Genomic DNA, 15,078 nt, shown 5'->3' on the forward strand with positions numbered 1-15,078 from the left:
TATAATCAAGCGCATGCTAGACCGACTGTTTTAGCATCATCGTTGACTCTTAGGCCTGAAGTAAAGACTCCTGACATGATACCTAATGATTTGGCTGCAGATTGTCTAATATCTTATCTGCCTTTCATTACAGATGGCCTTGTTTCTTTGTCGGGTCATGATGTTCCAGTGAGAATCCTGCGTGACACGGGAGCAGTTGATTCTTTTATTTTGCAGTCTGTGTTGCCTTTTTCTGAACAATCTTACACTGGAGACAATGTTCTTATTCGTGGCATTGGGATGAGCACTGTATCTGTTCCTCTACACAAACTTAACATTCAGTCCGATTTTGTGCAGGGAGAAGTGGTTTTGGGCGTTCGTCCAGCTCTGCCTGTGGATGGAGTTCATGTGATCCTGGGAAATGCCATTGCGGGCAAAAGGGTTTGGGCTGACACGCCTTCACCTATCGTTTCTGTTCCCCAGAGTAATTGTGCTAGTGAACAAGAGTCTTCAAATGCAGTTTGTGTGGTTACCCGATCTATGTCTCATTCTGATCAGTGCGCATCTAACGCTGATGATCAGAAGGAGAGTTCAAAGTCTGTGTTTTGTGTGCCTGATTTGTCCTCTTTGCCTTTTCCTTTGTCAGCTAAGGAGTTGGGTCATGATCAGTCTAAGGATCCGTTGCTGGCTGATTTGATGGCTAATGCACTTTCTTCTACAGATGCACCGAGGGCAGCCCGTGGATATTTCACTGATAACGGAGTTTTGTTTCGTAAATGGGTGCCACAGTGGGATAAGTTTGTGGGAGAAGCTATAATCCAGGTGGTGGTCCCGACTAAACATTGTAACTCAATTTTGCAGGTGGCTCATGATCAGTGTGGTCATGGTGGTGTGCGGAAGACCTATGACCGTATCCTCAGACATTTCTTTTGGCCTCGGGTTAAAAGGGATGTGTCTGCTTACATCAAAACTTGTCACACATGTCAAATAACGAGTAAACCTAATCAAAAGCTTAAGCCGGTTCCATTGCATCCGATTCCTGCTATTGGAGAACCATTTGAGCACCTTGTTATCGATTGCGTAGGTCCTCTTCCTCGATCGAAAAGTGGTAGCAGTTGCATATTTTCCATCATGTGCTTGAATACTCGTTACCCCTTTGCATATCCGTTGCGCACTATTTCGACTAAATCTGTAATTTAAAGCCCTGTCTCCGCTTGTGTCCATTTTGGAATTCCTAGATTTGTGCAGAGTGACAAAGGCTCAAATTTCACTTCTCGTGTTTTTACCGAGGTTTTGAAGCAATTGCATATTAAGCATCTCACGTCGACAGCTTATCATGCTCAGTCTCAGGGCTCTCTTGAGCGCTTTCATCAAACTATGAAGTCGCTCTTGCGCGCTTACAGTGTTCAATTAGATGCGGACTGGGAAGAAGCTCTACCGTGGCTTATGCTGGCAGCTCGCGAGGTTGTCCAAGAGAGTACGGGCTTTAGCCCGAATGACTTAGTTTTCGGACATAAAGTTAAGGGAATTTTGTCCGTATTGAGTGAGGTTGGAAATAAAACTGAACCGCCTAAAAGTATTGAGGCTTATGTGAATAGCTTCAAGGATCGACTGTCTCGAGTGTGTGAAATTGCGAAGCAAAATCTAGAGTGCGCAGCTTAAAAAATGAAGCTTTATATGACCGCACAGTTGAGCTTCGTTTATTTGAAGAGGGTGATCGTGTTCTTGTGCTTTGCCCATTAGTTGGTTCACCTTTTGAGTCAAAGTTTAATGGTCCATACACTGTCTTACGAAAAGTGACTGATGAAAATTACTTGGTTTCTACTCCGTCTCGTAGGAAGAAGTCCACTCTGTTCCATGTTAATATGATGAAGCCTTACTATGATTCAGTTTGCGTTAAACCTGTTTTAGCTTCTGCCCCAGTGCTTGATTGTGGCCCAGGTAACAAAATTGACGGTGAGCTTGTTTCACCCAGTGATGGAATTTTAAGGGGGCGTTTGACAAATTCGGAATGTTTGGCCCAGCTGGATAACTTGTTTGCATATTTGCCGCCGTCTCAGCGGGCCGAATTGATCCAGCTCATTAATAAATATTTGGTGACACCCCATCCCGAACAACATGGAGTGAACACGATATTGATGTAGGTGACTCTGTGCCGATTAAACAACGTTTTTATCGTGTGTCTCCAGATAAATGAAAGCTGATGGAAGCTGAGATTCAGTATATGCTTGAAAATAATATCGCTGTGCCTTCTTCGTCTGAATGGGCCTCTCCATGCATTCTCGTTGACAAACCGGACAAAACGGTTCGGTTCTGCACAGATTTTCGTAAGGTGAACAGTGTCACTAAAAGTGATAGTTTCCCGATACCCCGAATTGAAGACTGCATTGACGAAGTGGGACCAGCCAAATTTGTAACTAAATTGGACCTTTTAAAAGGTTATTGGCAAGTGCCGCTTACAGCTAGAGCACGGGACATCTCGTCTTTTATTACACCATTTCGACTGTATTCTTATACAGTAATGAGTTTCGGGTTACGTAACGCACCAGCAAGTTTTCAGAGACTTATGAATCGCGTAATATCTGGTTTAGATGGATGTGCTGTATATCTTGACGATCTGGTCCTTTGTAGTGTTACTTGGGTTTCGCACTTGCAGAAGCTCAAGTCAGTGTTCGATCGCTTGACCGAGGCGCAGCTTACGGTGAACCTGGCACGGTAACGCACTGAAAAATTGTTGGAAACGGGCGGCGCGCCCTATTCATGCAAAAATCGCGGGCTATTCAGCAGTATCCGGGCCCCCGCTACAAAAAAGATTTGCGCCGATTTTTGGGGTTAGTTGGGTTTTATCGGTGCTTCTGCCGAAACTTCTCGACTGTTATGGCCCCTTTGACCTCTCTTTTAAGGGATGGGGAGAAGTATGTGTGGACATTAAATTGTCAGATGGCGTTTGAAAATGTTAAGTCTGTTCTCTGTTCTGCTCCTGTTTTGGCCGCTCCACGGTTTGATAAACCTTTTTCGTTACAGGTTGATGCCAGTAACGTCGGGGCTGGCGCTGTGCTAATCCAAACTGATGATCAGGGAGTCTTTCATCCCATTTGTTTCTTTTCAAAGAAATTCTGTTCATATCAGCTGCATTATTCAGTTGTAGAAAAGGAAGCTTTAGCTTTGATTTGGGCTTTACAACATTTCGCTGTGTACATTAATTCTGGTGTAGCATTGACCATCTTCACTGACCATAACCCTTTGACTTTTTTGAATTCTTTGAAATGTCCAAATCAGCGCTTAGTTCGTTGGTCTCTATTTCTACAATCTTATTGTTTAGACATTAGACACATCAAGGGCTCCGATAATGTTGTGGCAGATGCACTGTCCCGCGCTTAATTATGTGTGATGCTGTGGTGCGTGTTTTTTTTTTTTTTTTTTTTTCTCCATCCTTAATGTGCCCTAGGTGCTATGGTTGCTGGGTGGACAGGGAAATGGAGAGTTGCTGGAGAGGAGATGAGCGCTTGGTTTGCTTCGAAAACTACGATCCCATGAGGCTCTTCGTTTTCTTTTGAGGGGGGGCGTGTGACGACTCTGAGCGCTGCTGCTGCTGCTCCTGCGAGCGCCTGTAGGCGTGGCTTTGGCGCCTATTAAGGCCGCACCTGATTTGCTGCCTTTAAAAAAGGCCGGACTTTGACAATATGGTAGCGTGCTGCTGCTAATGGCTGGTGACTCCAGACGACGCCTGCCGCTTGCCTTCGTTATGAGTTGTCTTGTATTTGATTTCTTTTCATACATTCATTCTGCATTATTCTAACATTGCATGCCGACACTGCTTAACACTACTGATCTACTGACTAACCCATACATTGTGGCGGTTGTATATAGTTTTCCTTCTGTTGAAGTAAATTCTTTCATTATTTTGGCAATTTCGTGTCCGTGTCCTCCTTGGTTTTTGTTACGTTCTGAGCCAGGATGTAACAGACGATAAGTCGAGCGAAGAGTACGAATGAACAGGTATGATAAGGGATCGGATTCCAAAAACAATTCCGTGGAAATGCATGGATTCCAGTTGCAGCTACCATCCATGCATTTCCACAGAATTATTTTTGGAATCTGATCCCTCTGATCATTAGAATGTCCATCGCATGAGGTAAGCTGTTTTATTCGTTTGTGGTTCATCGACAAAGCTGCCTGGCATTCTGTGTAAATTGGAGTAGGCCTGATGCACTGCCATAGCGATCAATAGGATATCTGCTGCCATAGCGATCACACTGCCATAGCGATAAATAGGATATCCGCTGCCATAGCGATCACACTGCCATAGCGATCAATAGGATATCCGCTGCCATAGCGATCAATAGGTTATCCACTCCCATAGCCGCTGCCATAGCGATCACACTGCCATAGCGATCAATAGGAAATCCGCTGCCATAGCGATCAATAGGATATCCGCTGCCATAGCGATCACACTGCCGTAGCGATCAATAGCATATCTGCTGCCATAGCGATCAATAGGCCCATGTAAAGAAGAAATCACATGAAAATCACCATCAACCTAATTATCCTACAGATTATAATGCTATGCAATAGCCTAATTATCCTACAGATTATAATGCTATGCAATAGCCTAATTATCCTACAGATTATAATGCAATGCAATAGCCTAATTATCCTACAGATTATAATGCAATGCAATAGCCTAATTATCCTACAGATTATAATGCTATGCAATAGCCTAATTATCCTACATATTGGGGTACCGGTAGCCAAGTCGCAGCATGCTCACCCAAAACACGGTTGTGCTAACTCTCTGTAGATGTAGCCTATGAACAGCTGGTGTGCTAACTATGTAGCCTATGAACAGCTGGTGTACTAACTCTCTGTAGATGTAGCCTATGAACAGCTGGTGTGCTAACTCTGTAGATGTAGCCTATGAACAGCTGGAGTGCTAACTCTCTGTAGATGTAGCCTATGAACAGCTGGTGTGCTAACTCTCTGTAGATGTAGCCTATGAACAGCTGGTGTGCTAACTCTCTGCAGATGTAGCCTATGAACAGGGAGACAATGCGTCCACACCCTGGCAGTAAACTTGGCAAACATTCACGGCCCATTTCCCCCCAGTTTGCAGATTTGATTTGATGGTTATTTATTCCCTTGTGCTCATACGTGATGACTTTTGTACTTGTTGACTGTGCGTTTGTCATGATTTTCAAGAATCAGAATTACGGATTTGAATGCAGGTCTCTAAGGCTTCCCAAACTGATACAGCGTTTGTGGACGCAGATCGTATTTGATCCGAAAACCCATATGGAAACTGATTCAGTGTAGCGGAGGCCTCAGGCTCAGGGTTTAGAGGAGCTGTGGGCCCGTCTACACAACGCTTTATTTTATCGGTTAGGCCTTGCGTCTACACACCACCCATACACACGCCACCCACACACACACCACCCACACACACCCTCAACTCAGCCACCGCACTCGACCTGGCACGCTGCTTGATGACTACATAGTCCCACCCCTCAACTCAGCCACCGCAATTGACCTGGCACGCTGCTTGTCAGAACAAACCAAACCATTTGTTTATCATATTAAAATGTGTTTTTCTTTCCCCTGTCACGATTTATGTGCACAATGGATCAGCCTTTTGTGGCTAAGTTAGAAGCACACCGTTAGCTTAACTTAGTTAAATATTAGCTACTACAATCTATGTCTAACGCAGTCACATACCTTAATAAAATGAACTTTATTAGTTTAACAGTTGAATTGAAAACCAAATTGTCTGTAGTCTCCTTATTTCATGCGACTGATTTAATAAACTGTTTTGACAATAATGTTTTGTGTTCTACACAAATTAAATGTGAAGCCTCACCCGGCGGTTTTGTGTAGACGTTTATCTTATGAGGACAACAACCTTAACCATCTAGTCTGTGTGAGGTGTGTGTGAAGTGTGTGAGGTGTGTGTCTGGTGTGTGTGTGAGGTGTGTGTGTGTTAGGTGTGTGTGTTAGTTGTGTGTGTGTGAGGTGTGTGTGTTAGGTGTGTGAGGTGTGTGTGTGTGTGAGGTGTGTGTGTTAGGTGTGTGTGTGAGGTGTGTGTGTTAGTTGTGTGTGTGTGAGGTGTGTGTGTGTGTGAAGTGTGTGAGGTGTGTGTCTGGTGTGTGTGTCTGGTGTGTGTGTGTGGTGTGGTGTGTGTGTGTTAGTTGTGTGTGTGTGTGTGTTAGGTGTGTGTGTGTGAGGTGTGTGTTGTGTGTGTGTGTGAGGTGTGTGTGTTAGGTGTGTGTGTGTGTGTGTGTGTGTGTGTGTGTAGGTGTGTGTGTGTGTGAGGTGTGTGTGTGTGTGTGTGTGTGAGGTGTGTGTGTGTGTGTGAGGTGTGTGTGTGTGTGAGGTGTGTGTGTGTGTGAGTGTGTGTGTGTGTGGGGAGGTGTGTGTGTGTGTGTGGTGTGTGTGTGGGGTGTGTGTGTGTGTGGAGGTGTGTGTGTGTGTGTGGTGTGTGTGTGTGTGTGTGTGTGTGTGTGAGTTGTGTGTGTGTGAGGTGTGTGTGTTAGGTGTGTGTGTGTGTGAGGTGTGTGTGTGAGGTGTGTGTGTGTGTGTCAGGTGACCTTGACCTTGTGTGTGTGTCAGGTGACCTTGACGTGAGAACACTGTGGAACACGGAACACACATCTTCGCTCTTATCCTTTGGAAAAAGAAAATAATACAATGAGAACGTCAGGAAATACAATTAGACACACAGAGTCTGATGGCTGTTTGTTGGGTTAACCCTCAAATGAGGAAACACACACACACACACACACAGACACACATCACACACACACACTCACACCTCACACACACACACACACACACACACACACACAAACACTCACACTCACACTCACACCAGCAATGGCATTGTAAAATCCCATTTTCCAGGCTGGAGAAATAATTTATTTTGTACAAAACTTTTGTACACACACACACACTCACACATATCACACACACACACACACTCAAACATATCTCACACACACACACACACACACACACACACACACTCACACATATCACACACTCACACATATCACACACACACACACACTCACACAAATCAGACACACACTCACACATATCAGACACACACACACACACTCACACATATCAGACACACACTCACACATATCACACACACACACATATTAAACACACACACTCACACATATCACACACACACTCACACATATCAGACACACACTCACACATATCACACACACACACACTCACACACACACACACACACACACACACACATATCACACACACACACACAGTACTTCTCTCACCAGCGATTGACAGCTGACCTTTCTCCCATGACCTCTGGTGTGACCCGCAGGTCGAGTGAGCATGAGGAGTTAAGTGGCGGCCCCTGCAGGCCAGAGGAGTATACTGCAGGAGCGGCTAAAGAGATGCGCTACTGCCCCTCCAGGCCAGAGGAGTGTACTGCGGGAGTGGCTAAAGAGATGCGCTACTGCCCCTCCAGGCCGGAGGAGTGTACTGCGGGAGCAGCTAAAGAGATGCGCTTACCGGCGCTCGTGTCATGACTCACGCCCGCTACCAATTCACGGGTGGTCCTGCGAGGGCTGCAAGGCCTTCTTCAAGAGGAGCATCCAGGGTAACACACATCACATACACACACACACACACACATTTCACATACACACACACGCACATATCACATACACACACACACATATCACACACACACACACAAACACACACACACACAGTGGTTAATGTGGAATTTGGCAGCTGGAGGAACGTATGTGGTGTAGCAATACGTTTTGGGACAAGACAGTGTCACTATGGCACCAAGTGTTAAGCTTAGGGTTAGGGTTAGGGTTAGTAGCAATACGTTTTGGGACAAGACAGTGTCACTGTGGCACCAAGTGTTTATTATGAACACCGCGCTAGCAACGTTTTTTATTACCACCGCGCTAGCAACGTTTTTTATTACCACCGCGCTAGCAACGTTTTTTTATTACCACTGCGCTAGCAACGTTTTTTTATGACCACCGCGCTAGCAACGTTTTTTATTACCACCGCGCTAGCAACCTTTTATTATTATGACTACCGCGCTAGCAATGTTTTTTATTACCACCGCGCTAACAACGTTTTTTATTATTTTATTATGACCACCGCGCTAGCAAAGTTTTTTATTACCACCGCGCTAACAACGTTTTTTATTATGACCACACGCTAGCAACATTTTTTATTATGACCACCGCTACCAGCAACATTTTTACAGACCACCGCGCTTAGCAACGCTTTTCTTCCAAATTGTTTTTTTCTTTTTTAAATAATTTTGTGTCAACGGGACACTGAAAGACCAGGCTGCACATGCATATCACATACGCACACACACACACACGTCAACATTTTTGTTGCAAACAAAATCAACCTAAGCGTGTTCAGATGACGCAATAGACGAGGCACTGTTGCTCACCTTTCCATCATCGTAAAGCCCAATTTGATTGGTCTGAACAGCTCTGGTTTGCGGTTATGGAAATACCATGCACTATGCCATTTATATAGCTAGAATAATATGTGTTTCCAATGATATAGGCTACTGTTTCTATAGTACAAGTTATTTTTATGTGGGTAATTGCAACCGCACATAAGTGGCCTTGGTGACCCACAGGCCGTCACTCTCCATAGGTTATGGCAAAACTCATCTTTCTAAAACTGCTTTTCCAGCTGCATAAAATATAGTATAAACACAGATGTGTGCAAACTTAGAATATATGGGGTTGCCTGGTCGGGACGACAGCTTCATTAGTTCCTCCATAGACATTCAGCGATAGCCGAGTTTTGCATCCATTACAAACAAACATGCAATGTGAAAGTCTGGGATTGGGGAGAGCACTTAGTAGTCTAGGCTAATAAGCAAATCGAACCTTGAAAACACATGAAAAACACTCTTTAATAATAAAATAAATGAATAAACCGCTAATGAAGTTTATTTTGAACATTTATTGCCAATAACTCCGTGATAAAGGATATAACAGTAAAGTATTTGTCTGAGCAACTGAGGTTCATATGTTCTATGTTTTGTCCAAATGATGTACGTCTATCATTGTTGCACTCGAAGAAAACTGGGATGTTTCACTCGTCCTCCTTTTCAATCGTCCCAGTTTTAGCCTACCCTTTGGAGCGGTCGCTCTCCAAACTAGTTCTGATGTCAAGATAAAATGTCGAGATTAAAGTCAATATGATATGTCAACTTTATTCTCAAAATATCGAGTTTCAAAGTTGACGCGTCGATTTTAAAGTCGACATGTCAAGTTTAATCTCGTCATGGCAAAAATATATTTTTTTCTTCATGTGTGGCCCTAATACTCCGTTGTACTAAAATAGATAGAATTCGTATTTAAAACAATTTATTTATTTTTTTTTTTTGTGTGTTTAATTTTTTTTTGTCTGTGTGAGTGTGTGTTTGTGTTTGTTTGTGTGTGTGTGTGTGTATCCAGGTCATAATGACTACATGTGTCCGGCCACCAACCAGTGCACCATCGACAGGAACCGCAGAAAGAGCTGCCAGGCCTGCCGCCTCAGGAGATGCTACGAAGTGGGCATGATGAAGGGAGGTGAGAAGAACACACACACACACACATGCACACGCACAGACACACACACGCACACACACACACACGCGCACGCACACACGCGCACGCACACACACACACACACACCACACACACACACCACACACACAATAACCAAGACACGCACACCACACACACACGAATACGCACACACACCACACAGACACGCACACCACACACACACACAAAACACACGCCACACCACACACACACCATTAATAATAACACACACACACACACACCAAACACACAAACCACACACACACACACACACCATTACTAACACACAGACACACCAAACACACAAACACAATAATGCAGCGAAAACAGACACACACTATTAGATGAACACACACACACACACAGACAGACACACACACACACACACACACACAGTGCTGCATATGCCACCTCCCTAGTGCTGCCACCTGCCTAGTGCTGCATATGCCACCTGCCTAGTGCTGCCACCTGCCTAGTGCTGCATATGCCACCTGCCTAGTGCTGCCACCTCCCTAGTGCTGCATATGCCACCTGCCCTAGTGCTGCCACCTCCCTAGTGCTGCATATGCCACCTGCCTAGTGCTGCATATGCCACCTCCCTAGTGTTCTCCTCTCCTGAATGCCACCTTGCTCTGCCACCTGTACGCTCTTGGCAATCCAAACCTTTCTCATCTGTCGTTCTGTTGGTGGAATGTGCTACCCGTTCCTGCCAGAGCAGGGGCATCCCTTTCCATCTTTAAAAACCTCCTGAAGACTCAGCTCTTCTGAGAGGATCTCTTCTCCTAACACTACTAACAGCTGCTAATGTTTAATCTAGTGATTACCACACACACACACACACACACACACACACACACATGTGTGCTTTTCTCCTAACACTACTTACAGCTGCTAATGCTTAATCTAGTGATTACCACACACACACACACACACACACACACACACATGTGTGCTCCTGAAGGGTCTGAAACTAACGGCTCCTGAGCTGAGAGCAGCAGTTCCTCAAGTATCCTTAGTGAACCTTTGATCAGTTCCTTCATCACCTACAAGGAGCGAGTTTAAGGCCAGCTCAGTCAAGCGCATGTTCCCTGTGAGAGCAGGACGCAGCAGGAGTGTGTGTGTGTGTGTGTGTGTGTGTGTGGATGGATGGATCGGTGTGTGTGTGTGTGTGTGTGTGTGTGTGTGTGTGTGTGTGTGTGGATGGATTGGTGTGTGTGTTAGTGGATGAGTGTGTGTGTGTGTGTGTGTGTGCAAGCGCATGTTCCCAAACAGCTCTGTCTGTGAGAGCAGGACGCAGCAGGAGTGTGTGTGTGTGTGTGTGTGTGTGTGTGTGTGTGTGGATGGATCGGTGTGTGTGTGTGTGTGTGTGTGTGCAAGCGCATGTTCCCAAACAGCTCTGTCTGTGAGAGCAGGACGCAGCAGGACGCAGCAGGACGCAGCAGGAGTGTGTGTGTGTGTACAAGTGCATGTTCCGAAACATCTCTGTCTGTGGGAGCAGGATGCAGCAGGAGTGTGTGTGTGGTGTGTGTGTGTGTGTGTTACCCCGTGCAGCTTCATGTAGAGTGTGTGTGTGTGTTAGTGTTACCCCGTGCAGCTTCATGTAGAGTGTGTGTGTGTGTGTGTGTGTGTGTGTGTGTGTTTGTGTGTGTGTGTGTACAAGTGCATGTTCCCAAACAGCTCTGTCTGTGAGAGCAGGACGCAGCAGGAGTGTGTGTGTGTGTGTGTGTGTGTGTGTGTGGATGGATCGGTGTGTGTGTGTGTGTGTGTTTGTGCAAGCGCATGTTCCCAAACAGCTCTGTCTGTGAGAGCAGGACGCAGCAGGAGTGTGTGTGTGTGTGTGGTGTGTATACAAGTGCATGTTCCCAAACAGCTCTGTCTGTGAGAGCAGGACGCAGCAGGAGTGTGTGTGTGTGTGTGTGGATGGATCGGTGTGTGTGTGTGTGTGTGCAAGCGCATGTTCCCAAACAGCTCTGTCTGTGAGAGCAGGACGCAGCAGGTGTGTGTGGTGTGTGTGTGTGTGTGTGTGTGTGTACAAGTGCATGTTCCGAAACAGCTCTGTCTGTGGGAGCAGGATGCAGCAGGAGTGTGTGTGTGTGTGGTGTGTGGTGTGGTGTGTGTGTGTGTGTGTGTGTGTGTGTGTGTGTGTGTGTGTGTTACCCCGTGCAGCTTCATGTAGAGTGTGTGTGTGTGTGTGTGTGTGTTAGTGTTACCCCGTGCAGCTTCATGTAGTGTGTGTGTGTGTGTGTGTGTGTGTGTGTGTGTGTGTGTACAAGTGCATGTTCCCAAACAGCTCTGTCTGTGAGAGCAGGACGCAGCAGGATCCGAGCTCTGGTGTCCAGCAGGGAGCTGACAGCCTATCACTGGCCTTTGTCCAGCAGGGAGCCGACAGCCTATCTCTGGCCTGCCTGGTAGCAAGAGCAGCTGCAGAACCCATAGATGCTCCCAGAGCGAGCTATGACATCAGAGTGAGCTATGACATCAGAGCGAGCTATGACATCAGAGTGAGCTATGACATCAGAGTGAGCTATGACATCAGAGAGCTAAGACATCAGAGTGAGCTATGACATCAGAGTGAGCTATGACATCAGAGTAAGCTATGACATCAGAGCGAGCTATGACATCATGGCAGGGCATATTGATTAATAACTCAGTTGGAGGTGTTGATGACAGGGCATATTGATTAATAACTCAGTTGGAGGTGTTGATGGCAGGGCATATGGAGGTGTTGATGACAGGGCATATGGAGGTGTTGATGGCAGGGCATATGGAGGTGTTGATGACAGGGCATATGGAGGTGTTGATGACATCTGATTTCATTTATAACTCAGTTGGAGGTGTTGATGGCAGGGCATATTGAGGTGTTGATGGCAGGGCATATTGATTAATAACGCAGTTGGAGGTGTTGATGGCAGGGCATATTGATTAATAACTCAGTTGGAGGTGTTGATGGCAGGGCATATGGAGGTGTTGATGGCAGGGCATATGGAGGTGTTGATGGCATATGGATTTAATAACTCAGTTTCATCTTTTTTCTGCTCACCTTCTTGATTTCTTCCAAAAGACACAGGACTGACAATACCAGTGTCATTAGCAACTAAAAAAGACACAGGACTGACAATACCAGTGTCATTAGCAACTAAAAATGGAATTCAATAAAATATTTCCGGGTCACAGCAATCGGAAAAAATAAATATCAAAATTAGTTTTAGCTCTGAGGCCTAAATGTTCTACTTTTGATCTGACCATGAAATCAAAAGTCTGAAAAACAAAGCATTATTTGTTTGTTTGTATCACATTCATAAACAAATAATGAAATAACCAGTCTTTTTTTTTTATTTTGGATTCCCAATTGAATATCAAATGAACGAATGATACACGGACCATAACTGCACCAATTAATGTAATTATGCTCTCAAACAACAGTTTGAACCTGTTAGCTTCAGGAAATAGACCCTAGGTTGTTTTTTGTAAACCAATGGATTACGTTACTGATTACAAAACTTTGCTCTGGAACATTCTTTTAAGGTAAAAAGAAACTTACATTGTGTTGCTTTAAAGTGAAAAAGAATATTGCTGAAACAATTTTGTAACCCAATGGATTACATTACTGAATACAAAACTTTGCATGTATTCTGTACTTAGTAATGGATTATATTTCAAAGTCATCTGACCCAACACAAGTATTAGCGATTTGAATTTGATGAGGGTGGCTACAGATCGCCAGTGGAGCCATACGGAATTAATGGACAATGCTTACGCGTCAGGAAGTTCTTTGCTTCTGCCTCGTCCATTGATTCCGTAGGACACCTCGGTGGCCGTTATCCCTTACTTATTAACTCTGATTATTCCCGAGCTCTTTCCGATTATTCCCGACTCTCTCTGTTACTCCTATTATTCCGGAACTCTGTTGTTTTCTCCCTCAGGGTTCCGTAAGGAGCGTGGCAGGAGGGTGATGCGGCGGGAGAAGCGTCCTCTTGGCGAGCGAGCATATGGCGAGCCACTGCAAAGGCCAGCTTCCTTGCTGGGGGGCCTGCGGAGGCTGGCAGTGCCCTCTGGTGGCCCGGGGGAGGTACTGCAGCTACTGCTGGTGGCGGAACCCCCGATGTTGTGCTCACGCCAGAAGCCCTCGCAGCCCTACACCGAGCTCAGCATGATGACACTCCTCACCAGCATGGCCGACAAGGAGCTTGTCCACATGATCGCCTGGGCCAAGAGGATCCCAGGTGGGCACTACCCTAACCAGGGGCGCAGCTACCCATTTTTTGAGGGGTATGCAACAACAAATTGGCCCCCCCCAAAAAAAAAAGAAAAACACAAACAACTAAAGTAAAACAAAAGGCTAATAATGTATTACATATTATTATTTTTTAAGAAATTCTGCCGATTTGAACTTGAAGTATTGTTAAATGTCGCATTGTCACTTTAAAGAGAGTCTAAACGGTTCTCATGCGTCCTTTTGCCAGCTGTTGCTCACAAAGCGGATAAGGCTGATCAACTCTAACCTTTGTTTTAGCCACATTGACAGCACAATGTTAAGTTATTACAAGGGGGTCTTGTTAGGAAATGGAATCGTGTAATGAGTTGTTGCTAGTGTGACATTTCTGTTTGCAATTTGCCATTAAAAGTGCAGTATGAGCATGGTAGCCACCTAGCTATGAATTGAATATAGGCTGTTTCAATCGGCATAAGCAGCAAGCAGCTAGTTAGTCTGGTAACATGAATAGCATGAAACATGAAGCGTGTGCTTCCAAGCACAGGCGTACACTTTAAATCCCTACCTGTTGCTTTTCACCATCCACTTATTTAACTGCTGTCACATCCCTTGACATGCCATCTCATTTTTCTCTTTCTTTTTTCTATTTTAGCATTGGCTTTTTTTGCTGCATCCATCTTTTTCCATAGGCGAAAACTCACTACTCGTGCCTGCTCCTCAGCTCCACGGGCCCCCACTCCCTCTTCTATGTCAAAATTCTATGATAGAATCTCATGAGATAGGGCGCCTACTCTAGCCTGTTAGTCCTCTAAAATGTTATTTAACATCGAGGAAAGGCAGAAATGATTTAGAAACGTAGCCACATATAGAATACACCAAATATATTATTTTTTATTTTTTTTACCATAAACTTTGGCCCATGGTGTTGCTCGCCCTATCGCCGCATATAGCGCATACCCACTTTTTGCGCCACTGACCCTAACCCTGACCTTTTAACCCTTAACCCTATCAATGTGTATGTGTGTGTGTCATATGTCTGTGTGCCTATATGTATGTATGTGTGTGTGTGTGTGTGTGTCATATGTCTGTGTGTATGTGTATGTATGATGTGTGTAAGCTACCCTAGCCACCCTAAACTACCCTCAGACAAGGGCAGATAGCCACCAGGGCAGATAGCCACCCTAAAGTAACCTCAGACACGAGACATTAGTAATTCTTGCGCAAGAACTGGCCTGCCGCATTTTGCCGCTTAGCCGCTCCATGTTG

The 15,078-nt window shown here is 45.1% G+C and overlaps 1 protein-coding gene across 1 annotated transcript in view; it reads left to right on the forward strand.

Annotated features, from left to right (window-relative positions):
• The window catches only part of esr1 (estrogen receptor 1), a 40,794-nt gene that overhangs the window by 5,112 nt on the left and 20,604 nt on the right, over positions 1 to 15,078 (forward strand). The window contains exons 2-5 of the mRNA XM_048249741.1: positions 7,331 to 7,529; positions 7,564 to 7,609; positions 9,465 to 9,581; positions 13,523 to 13,822. Of these exons, the coding sequence (XP_048105698.1) occupies positions 7,331 to 7,529; positions 7,564 to 7,609; positions 9,465 to 9,581; positions 13,523 to 13,822 (662 nt within the window). The remainder of the gene's footprint in view (positions 1 to 7,330; positions 7,530 to 7,563; positions 7,610 to 9,464; positions 9,582 to 13,522; positions 13,823 to 15,078) is intronic.

Source organism: Alosa alosa, chromosome 8 (genome assembly GCF_017589495.1).
Source record: "Alosa alosa isolate M-15738 ecotype Scorff River chromosome 8, AALO_Geno_1.1, whole genome shotgun sequence".
Lineage (NCBI taxonomy): Eukaryota > Metazoa > Chordata > Actinopteri > Clupeiformes > Clupeidae > Alosa > Alosa alosa.